The sequence below is a fragment of the Melospiza georgiana genome, chromosome 1 (assembly GCF_028018845.1).
Source record: "Melospiza georgiana isolate bMelGeo1 chromosome 1, bMelGeo1.pri, whole genome shotgun sequence".
Classification (NCBI taxonomy): domain Eukaryota; kingdom Metazoa; phylum Chordata; class Aves; order Passeriformes; family Passerellidae; genus Melospiza; species Melospiza georgiana.
In genome coordinates, this window is record NC_080430.1 from 153,599,832 (window position 1) to 153,620,492 (window position 20,661).

The 20,661-nt window shown below is 53.6% G+C and overlaps 2 protein-coding genes across 10 annotated transcripts; one reads left to right on the forward strand and one right to left on the reverse strand.

Moving 5' to 3' along the window:
* Positions 1–1,839: 1,839 nt before the first annotated feature.
* On the forward strand, positions 1,840–12,806 carry LOC131094287 (ubiquitin carboxyl-terminal hydrolase CYLD-like). Its single transcript, XM_058041871.1, has 14 exons — positions 1,840–2,977; positions 3,060–3,344; positions 3,547–3,616; positions 4,261–4,481; positions 4,967–5,120; positions 5,462–5,600; positions 6,221–6,331; positions 6,732–6,823; positions 7,553–7,619; positions 8,621–8,750; positions 8,993–9,101; positions 9,258–9,376; positions 9,948–10,167; positions 10,890–12,806. Exons 1-14 carry the CDS (start codon positions 2,522–2,524, stop codon positions 11,072–11,074), a joined length of 2,358 nt encoding a protein of 785 aa, XP_057897854.1. The 5' UTR covers positions 1,840–2,521; the 3' UTR covers positions 11,075–12,806.
* Positions 12,807–12,861: 55 nt separating this feature from the next.
* NAPRT (nicotinate phosphoribosyltransferase) lies at positions 12,862–20,405 on the reverse strand. Of its 9 annotated transcripts, none has more exons than XR_009115665.1 (15): positions 20,219–20,405; positions 19,137–19,264; positions 18,521–18,603; positions 17,953–18,083; positions 17,760–17,875; positions 16,913–17,106; positions 16,636–16,776; positions 16,412–16,496; positions 16,211–16,291; positions 15,266–15,368; positions 15,031–15,188; positions 14,753–14,860; positions 13,499–14,608; positions 13,187–13,305; positions 12,862–13,050 (listed from the first exon to the last, which is right to left on the reverse strand). XR_009115665.1 is itself a non-coding variant. In XM_058041895.1 (13 exons), the coding sequence occupies exons 1-13, from the start codon at positions 20,403–20,405 to the stop codon at positions 14,549–14,551; spliced, it is 1,575 nt and encodes a 524-aa protein (XP_057897878.1). In that variant the 3' UTR covers positions 13,410–14,548. The 9 variants fall into 9 exon arrangements, 1 of the variants encoding a protein (XP_057897878.1); XR_009115663.1 differs by having other exon boundaries at positions 12,862–13,033; positions 13,153–13,305; XR_009115667.1 differs by lacking the exon at positions 12,862–13,050 and having other exon boundaries at positions 13,087–13,305; positions 13,499–13,719; positions 13,771–14,608.
* Between the last annotated feature and the right edge of the window lie 256 nt (positions 20,406–20,661).

The window sequence follows — 20,661 nt, forward strand, 5'->3', positions numbered from 1 at the left end:
CAGATTCAGGGACACAGATTCAAGGATCCACAGGGATTTGGGTCCATGGAAAGAACTATTAGAATTTGGGTCCATTAGAACACACACGAGGCCATAGGAATTTGGGTCCATGGAGACACACATTCCAGGATCCAAAGGGCTTTGGGACCATGGAAACATACATGAATCCACAGGGATTTGGACCCATGGAAACACATGTGATACCATTGGGATTTGGGTCTGTGGGGACACACACCCCAAATACACAGGGACTTGTGTATTCACAATTCAGGGATCAGATTCAGGGACACAGATTCAAGGATCCATAGGGATTTGGGTCTATGGAAACACATGTGAGTCCACTGGGATTTGGGTTCATGGGGACACATACTCCAGGATCCATAGGGCTTTAGGACAGTGGAATCCCAAAGGATTTGGGTCCATGCAAACACCCCCAACCCGCCGCCCCTCACGCAGTTCCCGCCTTCCCCCCAGGCCGGCCGGGAGGGGGCGGGGCCTGCCGCAGCGCCACGCCCCCTTTCCTCCTTGTGATCCCGCCCCTTCACTTCTATTGGTCGTTTCTCTCTCCCTGCCGCTTCCCATTGGCTAGCAGGCCGCGCGCGCTCGGACGCGGAAGTGCCGGAGCCGGAGCGGCGGCGGAGACGGTGAGGGGAGGGGGGAGGGGTCGAGCCCAAACCCCGCTCGGAGCTCTGGGAACGGGAATTAATTCCCATAAATCGGAGAAATTTTGGAATATTCTGGTTTAAATACCCGTGTTGTGCTTGGGTTTGTGAGGAAAAGGGTTTATTGTTGTGGTTCCGTGAGGAAAATGGTTTATTTGGCGGATTTGGTGAGGAAATTAGTTTATTCTTGTTTATTTTTGTGAGAAAAGCTATTTATTCTTGGGGTTTGGCGAATAAAATTGTTTATTCTCTGGGTTTTTTTAATGAGAAAAAGGGTCTATTCCGGCGTTTTGATGAGGAAAAGAAATTAGTTTTGGTTCTTTTGAAAATGAGGAACATGATGTATTCGTAGTTTTTGATGAGGAAAGTGGTTTATTTTTGCGTTTTTCTTGAGGAAAAAAAATTCATTTTCGGCTTTTAAGGAAGAAAATTGTTTATTTGTGGGTTTTTATGAGGATAATGACTTATACTAGGAGGGTTTGATGAGGAAAATGGTTTATTCTTGGGGTTTGATAATAAAATTGTTTATTCTTGCTTTTTATGAGGACAGTTGTTTAGTCTTGCGGGTTTTGTGATAAAAATGTGTTTATTTTTTGCTTTTTATGAGGGAAATGGTTTATTTATGTGGTTTATTGTGGAGCTTTCTGAGGAAAATGGGCTCAAAGAGGAAAGTTTATTCTTGGTTATTTAGTATTCTTATATTTTTGTTGATATTCTTGGTTAATTTATGAGAAAATTTATTTTTGGAGTTTTGGTTAATTAAATAGTTTATTATTGGTAATTTAATAAGAAAAATCAACTTATTTTGGGCTTTTAGTGAGGAAAATGTTTTGGTTTTTTTTATTCACCCTTTCTTCATGCTCAAACAAAATTTTTTGGATCCTGATTTTCTGTGGAATAATCAAAGGAGAAGATAAGGGAGGATAAAAAGTGGAATTCAATGACTGGATTTTAATTATTATTAGAATTTAAATATTAGAATGTAACCACTGGAATTTAACTGGAATTCCACCAGTCAGATTAACCTACTGGAATTTTAACCACATGTATTTTCACTTGCCAGAATTGAACTAAAAAATAAGCACCAAAATATATTCCAGCTTCCAGATGCTTGTATTTTTTTAATATAAAATATATAAAAAAATAAATATTTGCTAGGAAAGCTGGAGATCTTTGATACCTCAAGGGGTAATTTGCATGTGTTCTAGATGAATATTCAAAATATCCTGTGAATATTCATGAGCTGTAGCAACACTGAGGAGCGGGAATCCCTTTTCCAGGGAATTTTAAAAGGCAGGATTGATCCTTTGCCTCTCTCCCGTGAGTAAGGGAAGAAAACATGGAATTTAATGAGGCTGGACAGGGTCAGAACAGGTTGGACCAGCTGGAGCAGCCTCTCCATCCCTGGAATTATTCCAGGTGTGGCTGGAATAATGGAGCTTGGAGCAACCTGGGGTAGGGAAAGGTGTCCCTGCCTATGGAATGAGATGAATTTAAGGTTCATCCCAACCCAAACCATTCCATGGTTTTGGTTTTTTTTTGGTGAAATCTCATCCTGGGAGGGTTTAGTGGAGAAGGCAGAGCTGGACTTTTCCCATGGAAGCACAGTGAGGGAACCAGGGATGAGCAGGAATGCGGGAAACCGGGTTAGGTGGAATTTTGAATCACCGCGAGGGTGATTAAACACCTGGAAAAAGGGAGCAGGGAAGTTTTGGGAGAGGCTCAAACTCACCCGGGCGAGGCTTTGAGCGCGGGGTTCCATCCAAAACCTCTCCCAACCCTCGGATTCTTCGGGAATTCTTCGCCAACACTCACAAATCCCCGCTGCTGTGACTCTCCCAACCCAGGGGGAACCTGCCATGTCCAACCTCCCGCCTCTGGCAGCCGACAGGAATTGCTTCTACATCCTGACTGAGGACTGTGCCTATGGAAACAAGTACTTCCAAGCCGGGAACCTGTGCTTCTGCAGCGAGAGGAGCTACCTGCGGAATTTTTCCGAGGATGGGCCCCCGGCTTGCTTCCTGAAGGTCATCATGCTGGACGACAGCTCCACGGTCACCATCAACCTGGGAATCCTGCAGCCCGTGCGCCAGGAAGCCGCCGGGTTCCTGCTGGCCATCGGGAGCCACAGCGAGCGCTTGCATTTTTTCCTGGAGAGGCAGAGCCTGGAGGGAGCTCTCCGAGCCGTGCCGGGTCAAAATGTGATGGTGGAGGTGGAGAGGGAATTTTTCCCGGGAGTCGTGCGCTACATCGGGAGCATCTACAAGCCCAGCCTGGCTGTGCTGACCCCGGTGTTTTTTGGGGTGGAATTGCAGGTAAGGGTGGGGGCAAAGCAGAGAATTCCTCGTTTTTTTTCCATGAAATTTCTGTGTGTGTGACGTCCTGGTGTGTTTTCAGGGAGAGGGGGAAAACAGAGGGAGAAGTGATGGGTCCTACCACGGCACCGAGTACTTCAAGTGCAAGAGGAACTGTGGGATCTTCCTGCCCTTCAGCAAAATCCAGTTTATTCCCACATCAGGCAACGATTATGGGAAGCAGAAGCTGGGAAAACAGGACACGGAGGAGGTGGTTCCTGTGAAAGTGGGAGACGCCGTGAGCTTCTTCGTGGATGAGATCCCCACCAAAGGAATTGCCATGGCAGTTTACAGGGAAGGGAGCAAATGGTTTGTGAAGGTTTGCCCGGTAAGAGCAGCTTTTCCATGGGGATTTTTTGGGGATTTTAAAGGAAAAAAATCACATTACGGTTGGATGTGCAAGAGCAATAGAAGGAATATCCAAAAGGGATGCGAGGTTCTGTGTAAACTTTGTTAAAAAAAATCCCTTATATTCCAGTGTTTAGCTGATGGGTTTTTCCTTAGCTGATGGGATTTTTCACTCCTTCCAGGAAGAAGAAGGAACGACTGACATTTTCAGGGAAATCCCCATGGAATCTGTTGTGAAGGAGAGCTTGCAAAGTAGGTGATCTTTGGATGTGTCTCTCCTGATCCCATCCTGGGAGAATTTGGAATTTACTCCCTCTCTGCAGGGTACTGAGGAGCTGAAATCCCAATAAAACCTACAGCTTGTCTTAATGGACCAGGATTTATGGAAAAATCTCTAGTTCCACACAAAGCTAAAGCTGAATCCCATTTGTCAGGAAGGAGAGGCTGATGGGAGCAGAGAATTCCCTCAGGGAAGAGGCACCATTGGTTAAAAGTCTTTAATTCAGCGGGAAAAGATGGAGCAGGAGCTTCATCCTGGTGGGGAAGGCTCAGGTGCCAGGAGCAATGGTGGGAATTGTTGGACAAAACAAGGAAGTAGTGGAAAAATTAGGAAATAACCCCCCTGCTGCCATTCCAGTAGCCTGGGAAGGGCTGGATTAGCTCCAGGGCCAGCCAGAGGTTGGAATGTGAAGCTTTGAGCAGGGAAACAAGGAGCAGGATCATTCCCTCTCATCCTGTCTGACCAGCTTGGACACACTGGGAATTACACCTTGTGTCCCTGGTGCTCAGCTTCCTGCTTGTGTAACCTGGAATTTCCAAAATTTCCAAAATAGACCCGGAATTAGACCCAGAGGATCCAATTCCCAGCTCTGCTGATGTTTTGTCTTGCCCATCAGGTTTTTTCCCAATGTTCAACTCCGACGTGGGCTTTGGAAAACCAAACCAAACGAAAGGAGAAATCAGCGAGAGCAGCGAGGAAGGGGAAGGTGGGAATTCACCCCTGGAAGTGAATTCCATGGTCCAGATTACCTTGGACAAGGGGAATCAAGTTTCAGGAATCATCCGCTGGTTGGGCTACCTGCCCCAAATCAAGGAAAAAATGGCTGGAGTTGAACTGGTGAGGCTGGAAAGCTAGGAAAGGACCTAGGAATGCTGTGCTTGAGTATGGAGGGTGGAATTTTGGGACCACCAGGCACAGGATATTGAGGGGCTGGAATGGAGCTGGGAAGGGTCTGGAGCACCAGGAGCAGCTGGGAGGGCTCATCCTGGAGAAATGGAGGCTTAGGGAGAACCTTCTGGATCCCTGCAATTCCCTGACAGGAGGGTGGGGCCAGGTGGGAATTGGGCTCTGCTCCCAGAGAGCAAGGGGCAGAACAACAGGAAACAGCCTCAAACTGCTCCAGTGGGAGTTTAGGTTGGATATTGGGAAAATTCCTTCATGGATGGGGTTGTCCAGCCCTAGCACAGATGCCCAGAGCAGGAGTGAGGTCCCCATCCCTGTGGGGACACCATCAAATGGTGGCCTCAGCAGCATTGCGTGGCTAGACTGTATCTCAGACCACTTTTCCAGCCATAATTCCATAAATCCTGCTGTTTTCCCAGGATGAAGACAAGGGGGTGACAGCTGGAGAGTGGCTGGGCAGGTCCTACTTCCACTGCGCCCCGAAGCGCGGCCTCTTCGTGAGGCTGAACTCCTGCCAGCCCGACGTGCGCTTCCAGAGCTTCCCCAGCTCCCAGCTGTCCCTGGGGGATTTCAGTGAGTCCTCTGGGAAGCAGGAAAACGGGGCTGTGATGGGAGAAGGATGTGGAAAAAAACCCCGTGGGCAGCGTTTCTTGCCTTCCTTCGAGTGTTGGTTTTTGGTGTTTGTCCACATCTCTGGCTGGATTAACAGCTGGACTCAATCCTAGAGGTCTTTTCCAACCTAAATGATTCCTTAGGGAATATCCCACAAGTCTGAAAGATTGTGGTTTATGAAAAGCTGGATGGAGAAGCCACCTTGGAGCTGAGAGTTTTAGGCTCCCCTCCGACTTTTGAGGCTTCAAGGAAGGGCAGAGTTGACCCAGATGAGAAGGTGAAAGCAGTTCCTTTTCTTGCAGGAGGACAAGAAGTTCTTCCGGAGGGTGCAGAGAGTTTTCCTCCCCTCAGGAATGAGGCAGCAGTCCGTGTTCTCCAAGGGCGGATGAAGGGCATCCAAGGCCATTGTAATTCCTGCTACATGGATGCAGCTCTCTTCAGGTAAGGACCTGCTTGGGTGGTTGCAGGCTCATTAAATGAATGGCTTTTTAATTAAGCTAGGCCCCAAATTGCAGCACTTCCCTGGATTTCCAAGGTGGCTGGAAGTTCACCTGGTGTAGAGCAAGGTGCAACTGTGTGGAGGTGCAGCCTCCATGGTGCTTTTGGATCTCCTTCCCAAATCCAGCAGGTTTTTCAGCCCTGAAGACCCCCTGTACCCCTGTGTCTGTCGTTCAGGGTGCTGAGAGCTCGTAGTTTTCCGGATTTGGACTGTGCTGAGTCTTTCCCTGGAAGTTCTGGCTGGAATCATTCCAAAGAACCCACCCAGGAGGTCCCAACTTCCCTGCTTGGAGAGGAAAAAGACTCAGTGGTGCCCTTCCCTGAGCAGTTTTGGCTGCAAAGTAGGAATTTCCTTCTCCCTGAGCTGTTCCCTTGCTTTATCCCAGTGTTCATTGTTCCAGCTGTGCCTCACTGTGCAGATGTGCTTCCCTCACCTCCCTGTAATTCCATGCATGGATTGTTGGGCATCAAAGCCATTGACTGTCACCAGCCACCACATTTTTGGCTCCAGCTGTTGCTTCCAAACCCTCAAACTTAAAAATGACATCCCACTCTTCCCACAGCCTCTTCTCCTGTACCTCCGTGCTGGACTCCATGCTCTTCATGCCCTTCCCACTGTGTGACAGGAATGTCCAGGGAATTCTGCGGGATGAGATCGTCAATCCCCTCCGTAGGTGAGTGTAGGGAATGCTGGAATTTGTCCCATTTGCCCTCATTCCTTCCCTGCTGCCCTAAAGGTGGTACCTGGCACTGAGGAAAACCTGGCAGCCACATCCAGAGGTGTTCAGGACGAGGAGGAATGGTTTTAAACTGACAGAGCATGGATTGGGATGGGATATTGGGAAGGAATTTTCCATGTGAAGGTGCTGAGGGGGTGGAATGGAATTCCCAGTGGATGCCCCATCCCTGGAAGTGTCCCAGGCCAGGCTGGATGTGGCTTGGAGCAGCCTGGTCTTGTTGGTGGCATCCCTGCCCGTGGAAGGGGGGGTGAACTGGATGAAGTTGAAGATCCCTTCCAAGCCCAGCCATTCCATGGCATGGTTTCCCTCACCTGCAGCTGGTTGTTGTTCCCAGGAGTGGCTTTGTCAGGGCCAGCAGTGTGATGCACCTCCGGGAGCAGCTCACGGACAAGGGCCAGTGCTCCAGCTTTACCAACGCTGAGAAAGGTGAGGAGCTCCCTGGGGCCCTTCCCCAGCTGATTCCCTGTGTTTTTCCTCCTCCAGGAGCCAGCTGGACACTTCCCTTTGTGCCGGGAATGTGCTTTAATTAGGTGCTGATGGTAATTGGTGTAAAAATTGACTTGTAGAATTCTTTCAGTTATTTAAATATCTCTGTACCCTTAGAGCCCCATCCAGTGCCTAAAGGGGCTCCAGGAAAGCTGGAGAAGGATTTTGGACAAGATATGGAGGGACAGGACACAGGGAATGGTTTCCCACTGCCAGAGGGCAGGAATAGATGGGATTTGGGAAGGAATTCCTCCTTGTGAGGGTGATGAGGAGCTGGAATGGAATTCCCAGAGAAGCTGTGGCTGCCCCATCGTTGGAATTGTGCAAGTCCATGTTGGATGAGGCTTGGAGCAGCCTGGCACGGTGGAAGGTGTCCCTGCCCATGGCAATGGCTGTAATTCCATCATCTTGAAGGTCCTTTCCCACCCAAACCGTCCTGGAATTCCATGGAAGTGCAGTTTCTGAAGGCTGCTTGGCATTTTCCATGTTCCCTTTAGGATTTTTGCCTTAACCATGTGCTCTCAGCCTTTATCCCAATTGTCCCCTAACCTGAAGAGAAAATTCCAGGCCCCTGGAACGCTGGCTCATGTTTACCTGGCAGCTCTTGGATGCAGTGGGACAAGGCAATTCCTGGCGTGGTCTGATCCATCCTTTGCTCTCACTTTCCAGATCCTGAGGAGTTCCTCAATCTCATAATGCAGCAGATCCTGGGAATTGAGCCACTACTAAAACTCCAGTAAGTTTCCACAGCTGAGGGATACAATTCCCAGAGCCGGGCTCATTAATTTTCCACCTGAGAATCCCTGGGCAGATGGGGGTCACTTGTCCCTTTTCACCAAAGTTTTTTGGAATCACAGCTCTGAGTTTTTCTCAGCTCCTTAGGAACAGACTCTGATCCTGCTTGTTGTGATTTTCCCATCTGGACAAAGACACTTCTGAGCCCTCCCTGGAGGGTTCTGCTTTCAGAAAATCAGGAGAAAAACATTGTGCCATCCTCAGGGAGAGCCAGAAGGGGGTTGAGAAAGGGGATGTCCAACTTTGGGGCAGATCCAGCAGGAATCCAACAGACTTTGGATGAATTTGGGATGAGTCCAGGCTGCCAAGCTGGCTCAGCTCCCACAGCCTCTCAAAACAGGCAGCCCATGGATGCACTCCCAGTTTTTTGGGGACTCTACAAAGAGGATGAGAGGGTGGAGGAAGCCAAAAATAACTGTGCTGTTTTGTGAGCACAGAAAGGGAATTGTTGGATTTCTGTGCTCCTTTGTGGAGCCGCTGCTCGAGCCGTGGATCGTGGAGTGCTGGGAAAGGCTGAGCACAAAGAGGACTCTGTGCTGCAGCTCCCCTGCACGGGGTCATCCCAAGGAAATCCTTTCCCTGCTTTCTTTAGGGATTTGTGCACACAACCCACCTTAAGTTTTGGGTGTGTTTTTTTAATTAATCCTTCATCGAGGCATCCGTTTGTCAATTTAAATTCTAAATTTACTAAATTAGATTTATATCGAGGGGAAATTGAATTTTGCTTTTAGGATGTGCTGCTCCAAAGGGACAATAAGGCCAAAATTCCTACTTATCTACTGCTCCCCTGGCATAAATTTGGTATTTTTGGGTGGAAAAATCGCTTTGTGTGGCACCAAACCACCCTCGGTGCCTTGAGCCCAGGAGCTCTCCCCGGACAAACTTTGGGAAACTCCAGTTTTTGTCTCAGCACATCCCACATCCCATGAGCTCTCCTTGCAGGTCAGGAGGCCAGGAGCAGGGATGTTACTGCTACCAGATATTTATGGATAAACAGGAGGATTTGGTGGTTCCTGACGTGCAGCAGTTGGTGGAACGCTCCTTCCTGTCCTCAGATCTGAAGCTGGTGGAGGTGAGTCCAGTTTCCTTCTGCTTTCCTGCTTTTCTTGCTTCCCAAAACACCTGTGAGGCCTTGGATGTTTTATATCCAGCACTGAATCCAGGCATGACTTAGGAAAAGGGCTCTGCTTTCCCTGTTTCCCTTTTGTCCTGTGATTAATGACAGCAAATTGAGACAGAGCAAAAAAATCTCTGGGATTTGGCTCTTCTGGCAGGGCGACTCTTTCCCTTTTTATTTTTTTTTTTTTTTTCCAGATCCCATCTTGCTTCATTATCCAAATGCCACGTTTTGGGAAGGAATATAAAATGTTCAGCAAAATCATCCCTTCCTTGGAGCTGGATATAACAGATCTGCTGCTGGACAGTGAGTGATGATGATGACGATGGGCTGTGAGCTGCCAGCTCTGGGCTCTCTGGGGTGGGATTCTTCTTCCTTGAGTCCCAGTTTGGCAGGACGAGCTGGATTTTAGGTGGGATCTGGAGGAGAGACTCCCTCTGAGCTCTGTTTTTTCCCTGGCAGGTCCCAGGGAATGCTGCCTGTGTGGGGATGTTGCCACTCTGGAATGCTCAGAGTGTTTCAAGGACAAAGTGTTTGCAGCCACGGGCCTGAAGCAGTTCTGCAGCTCCTGCTCCAAACAGGTATTCCACGGCTATTCCCAAAATCCACCTTGGAAGCTGTCAGTTGGATGAACCCTCCCAAAAATCCCCACATTCCCCTGGCTGTCCCTGCAGCTCTCAGCCCTTTCCTGAGGGTCGTTCCCACCAGGAGACAGAGGTTGTGAAACCTCTTAAATAATAATGGAATCATAACAAAACTTGGATTGGAAGGGACCTTGGTGCTCATTCCAGTTCCACCCCCTGGATGCCGCTCACTATCCCAGCTTGCTCCAAGCTCTGTCCTACCAGGCCTTGGACAATTCCAGGGATGGGACATCCACAGCTTCCCTGGACAACCTGTTCCATAAATGAGGTGCAATCCTGCAGGAACTGAGTGCTGCTCCCTCCCTGCTGTTTCTCCATGAGCATTCCCACAGTTCCTCCCTCTTGCAGGACGACAAGCTCCCATCTCAGCTTCCTGCTGTTCCCAGGCAAGCAGGGAGCACGGGAATCACATCAGCAGGGAATAAACTGGGAATGTGACCTCTGCCCCCCCACCTTCCTGGCACGCCAGGGCCAGTTGTGCCAATGCCACCCTGTCCCCTCTCCTCAGGTTCACTCCCATCGCCGCCGCAAAGCACACAAACCCAGGAAGCTGCACATTCCAGAGGAATTCCAGAGCTGGAGCACCCGGGGCTGCCAGCAGGTGCCTCGGGAGAAGCTGGAGCTGTTTGCAGTGCTCTGCATCGAGACCAGTCACTACGTGTCCTTCGTGAAATACGGCCCTGGCAACGAGCACTGGATGTTCTTCGACAGCATGGCTGACCGGCACGGTGAGGGAGCGGGAATGGCGTGTGGGAATGGCATGTGGGAAGCTGCCTGGGCCTGCCCAGTCCACCTTTTCCTCTCAAGTTCCCCTGTTTGGGCTTTCTGTGGATTTGGCTTTCCTTTAATTAGATTGCAAGGGGGTTTTTCCAGGTGGTTCCAGCTCCTGGTTGTGGTCAAACAAGGGATTTTGGGATCCTATCCCAGCTTGTGGGCACAGGTTGCTTCTCCTGTCCTTCCCCACTGTGTTTTTATCTCAGAATCATGGAATGGTTTGGGTTGGAAGGGACCTTAAAACTCACCCAGTTCCAGCCCCTGCCATGGGCACCTTCCACTATCCCAGGTTGCTCCAAGCTCCATCCAACATGGACTTGGACAATTCCAGGGATGGGGCAGCCCCAGCTCCTCTGGAAATTCCATTCCAGCTCCTCAACACCCTCTCAAGGAAGAATTTCTTCCCAATATCCCATGTAACCCTACCCTCTGGCAGTGGGAAGCCATTCCCTGCGTCCTGTCCCTCCATCCCTTGTCCCAAATCCTTCTCCAGCTCTCCTGGAGCCCCTTTAGGTTGGATGGCCTCCCCTCATCCAGCCTTTTCCACTGCTTTTGGTCTCCACATCTCCCAGCTAAGGCTCTGCATGACTCCAGAGCGTGCTGGGATCTGCTGGAGCCGTAGGAACCCATCCCTTTGGGATCTGGTTTGGGATTTTTCTCCTCCTTTCCACCTCAGGCGGTGAAAACGGCTTCAACATTCCCACGGTGACGCTGTGCCCGGAGATCGCCAAATACCTGGACTTGCCCCTGGCTGTGCTGGCCCTGGAGCAGCCTCGGGACATGGACGGGGTGGCCAAACGCCTCTTTTGTGACGCCTACATGTACCTGTACCAGAGCAGGAAAATGGCACTTTACAAGTGACACTGTCCCAGAGCTGATGGCAAGGAGCAACGTCAGGAATGGGAGCTTGGATCATCCCAGGAGGTGGAAGCAGCCAAGTCTGGATGCTCTGAGCTGCCTCTTCTCGCCTCTCTCGGTGTCAGATTGTCCAAGCCAGGCTGGGTTAGTTAAATCCTGGCTTTATCCAGTGGTTGGTACTTGGGCACAGCTGGACTTGGAATTATTGATGTTCAAATTCATTCTTATTCCCCACATTCCATAATTCTCCCTCTCCAGGTACTCTGCAGCTGGAGCATCCCCACATCCTTGTTTCCCTGCCATTCCTTCCTTCCAAAGCTGAGGACCAGCAGAAATCAAAACACAAGGAATTATCCACAGGTTTACCAAGAAACCACAACCATTCCTAAAACACCCTCACCCACATTTGTGGAGTGAGGAAAATCAGGCCAGGATTGATTTTCCTCACCTGTGTCCCTCAATTCCCTGCAGTTCCCTTATCCAGCACTAACTGGCACTTTTACCCACCATCCCTTATTTCCAATCATGGATATCCTGAGCTGAAGCTATGCTTTAAAAATAGATATTTTTTTTTCAAGAACAAAACTGGAAGGAGGATGGGAGCAGAGGAGCAACATCTGGGCTCCTGCTGCTTCCTCTTTTTGGCAAAATCTGCACAGGATTCAGTGTTACAACCTCACTTCCAGCACTTTCTGTCCCATCTTTGCATCCACATCCAAGTTCTGGGGTCAAATACCAGAATTCCAAGGGCAAAAATAGAAAAAAAATAAAAACGAGCACTCCGGGATTTTCTGCAGGAGGTTTTAGGGTTTGGGTGCGAACTGATGTTCCTCAAGTTAAATTAATTTCTGTACTTGGGGGTTCCCTGCTATTAAGTGGGAAGTTGAGTCAGTGGGATGCCGAAATTCCACAAAAACCTCAAGGAAAGCATCCAGGATTCCCAGATGTGCAGGTTTAACCCTGTTCCTCTCTTTTCCTCCCCTCTTTTAATGCAGAGTGGAGTAATTTTAACAAAGCCTGGAGCTTTGGATCGGTCCTGGTGGCTTGGGATGCGTGGTTTGGGATCTTTCTGGCATTCCAGGTGTTGCCAGCAGGTCCTGGAGGGATTCTTTCCCTCTGCTCAGCTCTGATAGGTCACACCTGGAATATTGGGTCCAATCTGGGGCTCCCCAGTACATGAGAGACAAAATCCAAGGAAAAACCACAGAGATGATGAAGGGACTGGAGCATCTCCTATGAGGAGATGCTGAGGGAGCTGGAATTGCCCAGCCTGGAGGAAAAAAAAAAGGCACAGGAATCTCCTCAATATCCATAAATACCTGAGGAGAAAGTGCAGAGACACCCAGGAGCTTCTCTGCCCACCAAAATGGTTCCTAAACATCAGGAATTGCATCTGTGAGGGTGACAAATGCTGGCCCAGGTCACTCTCCTTGTTCTTCATTCCTCCTCTCCCAAAAACTCAGGAAAATCTCTACTCAGGTACAATGGACTCCTCATCTTTGGTGCTTTGCTTAAAAAAATAATGCAATTTTTAGCAAACTGATCCTGGAGTTCCTGGAGTTTTTTGGGGGTTTTTTTCTGTCTTAAAATGGGATACAATGCTGTTGGAATTCCCAGAAATCCAAGACCATCAGGCCATGCTTTGTTAAGCTCTTAATTGTTTTCTTCCCTGTAATTTCTGCCAAGATCCAAACCATGGACAGAACAGCAAAGCCACAGGTTTGATCCCTGGGGATTTCCCTCTCCCCTTCCCACTCCCAATGGAGCTCCAAAGGGTTTTTCACTGGAATTAGGGTCAGAGCCATGATGGGAAAAGGCTTTTATTTGAAATTTTTTGCTTGGTGTGAAGCTCAGTGTGGGTTAGAGCCACGTTTCCTGTGGGAACAGGGGTTAGAGAGTGCAGGTGGCAGCCTGGAGCTGGGATCAACCTGGAGCTGGGATCAGCCTGGAGCTGGGATCAGCCTGGAGCTGGGATCAACCTGGAGCTGAGATCAGTCTGGAACTGAGATCAGCCTGGAGCTGAGATCAGTCTGGAGCTGGGATCAGCCTGGAACTGGGATCAGCCTGGAGCTGGGATCAACCTGGAACTGGGACCAGCCTGGAGCTGGGACCAACCTGGAGCTGGGATCAGCCTGGAGCTGGGATCAGCCTGGAGCTGGGATCAGCCTGGAACTGGGACCAACCTGGAGCTGGGATCAGCCTGGAGCTGGGACCAACCTGGAGCTGGGATCAGCCTGGAGCTGGGATCAGCCTGGAATAATTGGGATCAGCCTGGAACTGAGATCAGCCTGGAGCTGGGATCAGCCTGGAGCTGGGATCAGCCTGGAATAATTGGGATCAGCCTGGAACTGGGATCAGCCTGGAGCTGGGATCAGCCTGGAGCTGGGATCAGCCTGGAGCTGGGATCAGCCTGGAGCTGGGATCAACCTGGAGCTGGGATCAGCCTGGAACTGGGACCAGCCTGGAGCTGGGATCAACCTGGAGCTGGGATCAGCCTGGAGCTCAGACCAACCTGGAGCTGGGATCAGCCTGGAGCTGGGATCAGCCTGGAGCTGGGATCAACCTGGAGCTGGGATCAACCTGGAACTGGGATCAACCTGGAGCTGGGATCAACCTGGAACTGGGATCAGCCTGGAACTGGGACCAGCCTGGAGCTCAGACCAACCTGGAGCTGGGATCAGCCTGGAGCTGGGATCAACCTGGAGCTGGGATCAACCTGGAGCTGGGATCAGCCTGGAGCTGGGATCAACCTGGAGCTGGGACCAACCTGGAGCTGGGATCAGCCTGGAGCTGGGATCAACCTGGAGCTGGAATCAGCCTGGATCCAGCCTCCACATCCCAGGGAATTTGGCCAGAATGGAAAGAGCTGGAATGTGGCCACAAAGATGAAGCTTGGAATTGCCGAAGCAAAGAGTGTCTGCCATGGGTGCCCCGTGGGTGTCCCTTGTCAGCCTGTTGGTGGCACTCCAGACTTTGGTCTAGTGCCACCAAAGAGCTTCAGGGCTGCCAGGGCCACCCAGCTGGACACAGGAGTGGCAGGGCCACCAAGGAAGGCACAGGAATGGCAGGGCCACCAAGATAAGGCAAAAGGCTGGCAGGGCCACCAAGTTGGACACAGGAATGGCAGGGCCACCAAGATAAGGCAAAAGGCTGCCACAAAGGCCACCAAGTTGAACACAGGAGTGGCAGGGCCACCAAGGAAGACACAGGAATGGCAGGGCCACCAAGATAAGGCACAAGGCTGGCAGGGCCACCAAGCTGGGCACAGTTCTGTCACTTCCAGGGGATGCAGGGACAGCTCTGCCTTCCCCATCCCTGTGTTCCCAGCTTCCCTACTGGGACCCCAGGGCGCTCTCCCAGTTCCTGCAGGTTCCTCAGGTTAGCACCAGGTCTAAATTAGAGCCATTAATTCCTAACGAGGCACCCGGGCTTCCCAAAAAAGAGCGGAGCAGGAGCTGGGGACGGGCAGGGATCTCCTCAGAGGCTGCCCTGGCGCAGCTCCAGGAAGAGCTGGTGCAGCCGTTCCGTCACGGCCACCTGGGAATGGGAACAGGAGGGGTCAGGGAGCAGCTCCTGGGAATGCCACTGGCTTTGGAATGCCACTAGGTTTGCTCAGGCCACCAAATCCAGCGGCATTCCCAGATGTGTGCCGGTGGGATGTGTGGGAAGTGCTGGACGTACCGGGTAGGGCTGTGGCTCGTGGAGCCGGCGGTGAGCAGGGCTGAGCAGGTTGAGGGACACCTGGGCGTGGGTCCTCACCTCGGGCAGGCTGGGCAGGGGCTCACACACCTGCAGGGATGGAGATCCAGGTGGGAAGATCCGTGTGGGAAGCCACCACCCGAGCCACCGCGTCTGGGTCGGCACCAGAGCTGTTGGCACATCTCAGAAGCCACTGCTGCCCCTGAATCATCCTCCAGCGTGGAAGAGGAGCCATCCCAGGAGATGGGAGCACCCCTGACCTGGCCATCCCTGAAGTAGGTGCGATGGAGGGGCTCCACAGTGCTGGGAATGACCTTGGTGGTCTCCTCCAGCCGCCCCAGGACTCGGATCCCCAGCTCCTGCCCCGCGCTGGGCGACGGCTCCTCCTCCAGGGCCATGAGGTCCATGAAGGGGTGACCTGCCAGGAGGACATCAGGGAGGGAATTACGGAGGAGGAGATTCCCCCAGGATCCTGGGAAGGGTCTCCAGACTCACCAGCAGCATCATAGAGCCGATAGATTGCCTTCATCCCCGGGATTGTCATCTTCTCCTCATCCTCCGTGAGCTTCAGGCACGGGGAGCCATTGACCTCCACCAGCTGTGGGAGAAGGGAAGGGAACGTGTGACCCCTCTGGGGAGGCAACTGATGCAAATCAGCTGAAAAAAGACAATTAAAAAACCCTAAAACCACCCCAAAGCTGGGCATTCTGCCTCCTCCTGCATGTGGAGAACCCGGGGCTTCTGGTGGGCAAAGAATTGGCCATGATCCAATGCCGGCATCCAGAACTTCCCTGTGTCCTGGGCTGATCCCACAGCATGGGCAGCAGGAGAGGGAGGAATTCTGCCCCTCTCTCCCTCTCAGGTGAGACTCCACCTGCAGAGCTGCTCCAGCCCTGGGGTTCAACATCAGGAGGATGTGGAGCTGCTGGAGCAGGCCCAGAGGAGGAGATGCTCCAAGGGTTGGAGCCTCTCTGCTCTGGAGCCAGGCTGGGAGAGCTGGGAATGTCCAGCCTAGAAAAGGCTCCGGGGAGACCTTTCCAGTGCCTAAAGGGGCTCCAAGAGAGCTGGAAAGGGACTTGGGACAAGGGATGGAGGGACAGGACACAGGGAATGGCTTCCCACTGCCAGAATGCAGGGCTGGATGGGATACTGGGAAGGAATTCCACCCTGTGAGGGTGGTGAGGGGCTGGAATGGAATTCCCAGAGAAGCTGTGGTTGCCCCATCCCTGAAAGTGTCCAAGCCCAGGTTGGACAGAGCTTGGAGCAACCTGGAATAGTGGAAGGTGTCCCTGCCCATGGTGGTGGAGAACCTTCAAAAATCTCTTCCAAGGCAAATTCTTTGTGACTCCGTGACTCCATTGGGGCTGGATGGCCATGGAGCAGGCATGGACGTGGCTCAGGGAGGGCTGGGATATTTGGGATTTAGGCTGCCACCTTTACCTTGTAGACACAGCCCAGCGACGGCTGCAGGGGACACGTCACCAGGTGGGTCCCAATTCCAATCATGTCGATCTCGCTCCCCTGAGGCAGCACAGAACACAGAGACCATCAACATCCCAGCCCTGCCAGCTCCAGGGACAGCCCAGGTGACATCCCAGCAGCACCCAGGTGACATCCCAGCCCTGCCAGCAGGTTCCTCACCTCCCTCCTGAACTCCTCCAGGCTCTGCTCGCTGATGTCGTTGCTGACAGCGATGGGGATGGTCCGAAACCAGGGCACCTGGAAGCTGCAAGGAGCAGGATTTGGGAGGATCCATGGATCCACCCACAGCACCCAGAGCCATCAGGGCTCCCAAATCCTGGCTGGATGCTGGTGAGGATGACAGGGATCGGTGACATCCATCCCAGAGCTGGTGTGGGACTCACTGAGCTCCGCAGGCTTGGAACACTCCCCGGATTTCCTTGGATTGCTGGGCCAGGTCCCCACTGTCCAGGCGCACTCCAATGGCCTGGTATCCCAGCTGGTGCAGTGCCAAGGCCACGGCACAGAAATTGGGCAAACCACTCCTGGCATGGGCAAGGAAAGCGTTAATGACAAGTGGAAAACTGATCCAAGGTGGATCCAGCAGCATTTCCAAGCCCTAGGCCACCCAACATTCCTACTTCAGGGTCACATCCATCCCCTATGCCATGGCGTCATCACCTCCTGACACAGTAGGTGTCCAGCAATCCCTGGAAGTCACACGGGAAGGTGACAGCGTAGGACACGAAGGCGGCCAGCTCGCCCTGGTTGGCCTTGCTGGGAGGAGTCTGGAGCAGGTCACAAACCCTCTGCAGCCAGGACAGAGCCAGGTCTGCCAGATCCACGGGATCTCCTCCGGCCCGGGGCGGCAGCTCCTGACAGGGAAACACGGGATTTGCACAGCCCGTGGCATCATCCAAGGTGCCAGGAGTGTGGGAACATGGGATTTGCACAGCCCGTGGCATCATCCAAGGTGCCAGGAATGTGGGAACATGGGATTTGCACAGCCCGTGGCATCATCCAAGGTGCCAGGAGTGTGGGAGCAGGTGGAGTGTTCCGTTCCCCATCCATCCCACTCTAATCTCTGTCTGCATCCCCATCCCGCCCCTATCTCATCCCATATCACATTCCCACCCCATCCACATCCTCATTCCCATCCCATCCCCATCTCCATCCTACCTTGCTCCAATTCTCACCACATCCCTCTCCCATCTCCATTCCATCTCCTCTCATCCCGAACTCCATACAAACCCCATCCCCATCCCACTTCCTTCTGCCTATCCCTATCCCAATCACACCCATATCCCATCTTCATCCACATCCCATCCCCAACCCCATTCAATCCCTCTCCCATCCCAACCCATTCCCATCTCCATTCCTGTCCCTCTACATCCCCAACCCCATGAGATCCCATACCCATCTCACCCTCACCTGCACTCCCATCCCTATCCTCATCCAATATCCATCCCCGTTCCCATCCCCATTCCCATCCCATCCCCATTCCCATCCCATCCCAGGCCCTGCTCACCCGTGGCTGCACCTCCTCCAGGCACCTGAAGGACATGATGAAGGAGTGGGCGATGGTGCCACGCACTGGAATTCCGTACAGTTTTCCCGCCAGGATGTTGCTGGTGCAGTCGAAGCCTGCGAGGAGGGACAGGGGGGACACCCAGGTGATGGCAGGGCCGCGGTGGCACCGGGCACCGTGGGGTGGGACTCACCCCCAATGTAGGAATATTTGGATGCCGAGAGGGCTCCGTCCGGCCCCTGCGCGCGGCGCAGCCCCATCTCTATGAGCTTCATGTCCGGCCCGGCCAGGAGGCGGAATCTGGCAGCGTTGGTGGCCACCAGGCTGGGGGACAAAGGGGACAGGTGACACAGAGCCAGCACAGCCAAGGGGAAGGGGCTCCAGGACCCTCCCTGCTTGGAAAAAGCAGGGATCACCACGGGACTCGGTGGACAGGGATGTGGTGGAGATGACCAAGGGGACTTGGGGGGACAGGGAAATCCTAAAGGTGACCTCTGGGGGACCAGGACACCTCTCAGGAGAACCTGAGGGACAGGGAGACTCTTCAGGGTGGGCTGGACATGGGAAGACCTCAGGAAAACTTGGGGGGACACTGGGACACCCTCCAGTAGTTAAATTCATCTGGAAGAATTCCAGCAGTTAAATCCCAGCAGGGCACTTACGGGGTCACGGTACCCCAAGGACTGGGGGGTGCTGCTCCCCCTTCCCTGCCCCCCTCCACCTTCCAGGGGGGCTTTGGGATCATCCCCATGACAAAATACCTGGCGTAGTTGATCAGGCACAGCAAGGTGGTCTCCAGCAGCTGCACCACCAGGAGCGGCCCCTTCACCTGCAGGAATGGCACCTGAGGGAAGAGAAGTGACATCCCAGTCCCTCTGGAGCAGGGAGGAGCTGGGAAAGGCAGGAATAGGGGTCCAGGGGATCTCAGAGTGAAGGAAAAGGGAAAGCCTGGGCCTGGGAGAGGTGGGATGGTCAGGAAAGAGGTTGCAGAGGGATGTTGGTGAAGGAAAAGGGGGTACAAGGGGATTCCAGTGCCAGGGAAGGGGGTGCAAGGGGATCCCATTGCCCAGGAATGAGGGTCCAGATTGTCTCCGTGCCCAGGAAAGGCATTCCAGGGGTGCCCAGTGTGAAGGAAAAGGGGGGCCATAGGGTGGTGACACAAGGATGGCCGAGATGGGGGTTCAAGGGGTCCAGGGTGTTGAGGAAAGGGGCTGTAAGGTGGGAATGGTGGTCCAGGGGCTCCCACGGTCAGGGAAAAGGGAGGGACTGGGAAAAGCAGGATTGGAGTTCCAGGGGCTCCCACGGTCAGGGAAAAAGAGAGGTCTGGGAGCTGGGAGAGCTGGGATGGTCAGGAAAGAAGATGGAGAGGGGTCCCACCCTGGCAAAGACGACGGAGCCCTCGGGAATGGCGGTGACGGTCACCTCGGAGGCGTCCAGGGTGGCCAGGTAGTCAAAGAAGGCGTCGTCGATGGTGCTGGGCAGGACAGAGCGCAGGTACGCGACATCTGTGGGGACAGCGCGGTGACACTGGGGACAAGGGACACAGGGGGAGGTGGGGGGGACACCGAGCCTCCCATGGACAGGTGAGTGACAGCAGGGGGGTGACAGCACCCCCAGCATGGAGCGTGACAGGGTGGGGTGGCACAAGTCCCCTGTGAGGGACATCTCTGGAAGATGTCTCAGTGCCCCCCCAAGCTTCTGTGACAGCTCTTTGTGTCCCCTCTTGCCCTGTGTCCCCTGAAGAGTCTCCCTGTCCCCCAAGTTCATCTGAGGGATGTCCCTGTCCCTTTATGAGTTGTCCTGATCCCCTACAGTGCCCCATGAGGGACTGTCCCCCAAGTGCCCCTCAAATACTGTCCCTCTCCCCCCCTGCAGGTCCCCAGTCCCCCAGGTCCCTCTGAGAGGTGTCTTGTCCCCATCAAGTTCTCCTGAGGGATTCCCGTCCTCCCCAAGTCCCCCTGAGGGGTTCCCCATCCCCAGATCACTCTGAGAAATGTCTCTGCCCCCCTTTAAGTCCCCCTGGATGCTGTCCCATCCCTTACAAGTCTCCTTGAGTTATTCCCCCATCCATCTCCGGGGGGAATTTCCCTCCTTCCCCCGCATCCCTCCCTCTCTCCCCGCTATCCCTCCCTCGTCCTCTGCCCTTTCCCCTCCTATCCCCTGGAGTTGTTCCAAAGCCTCCCTGGGAAGGTTCCCCTTCTCCCTCTCCCACCGCCGTCCCCACAACGCTTCTCCCCCCTGTCCCCTCCTGTCCCCTCGAGTTGTTCCCCCCTCCGTCCCTCCCCCTTGACCCTCTCCCGTCCCTTCTTCCCCCTCTCCTCCATCCCCGCCTTGCCCCTGAAGTTGTTGGAGCTGCTTCCCCGTCCCTCCAAGTCCCACTGGGACGCTCCCCTCGCCCACCACTCCTCCCTCTGACCCCAACACGTGTCCCCCTCTTGTCCCGCGCTGTCACCACGCACCGGCAGCGGAGAAGCGGAAGGCTCGGAGCCCCCGCAGCCCCTCGGCCAGGCCGGCGCCGAGCGCGAAGGAGCCGCGGAAGGGAGGGCGGCGGAAGAAGAGCTCGGCGGCGGCCGGGGCGCGGTGCCGCCCGGCCCGCCAGTGCCCGTAGGCCATGGACACCTGGTACAGGTCGGCCAGCGGCGCCATGGCGGGGCGGGGACAAGGGGACAGGGGTGGGGACACGGGGAGGAGCGGGGAAAATAGGAGGGATACGGAAGCGCGGGGTGGGAGCACGCGGGGATGGCGACAGGGGGCAGGAGGGATGGCAACGCACTGGTGACACTGGGATGGCGACACTCGCAGGACACCGGGCACAGGGGATGGCAGCACGTGGAGATGGCAGCACAAGGGGGGACACGGGGATGGCAGCAGGGACGGCAGCTCAAGGGGGGACACGGGGATG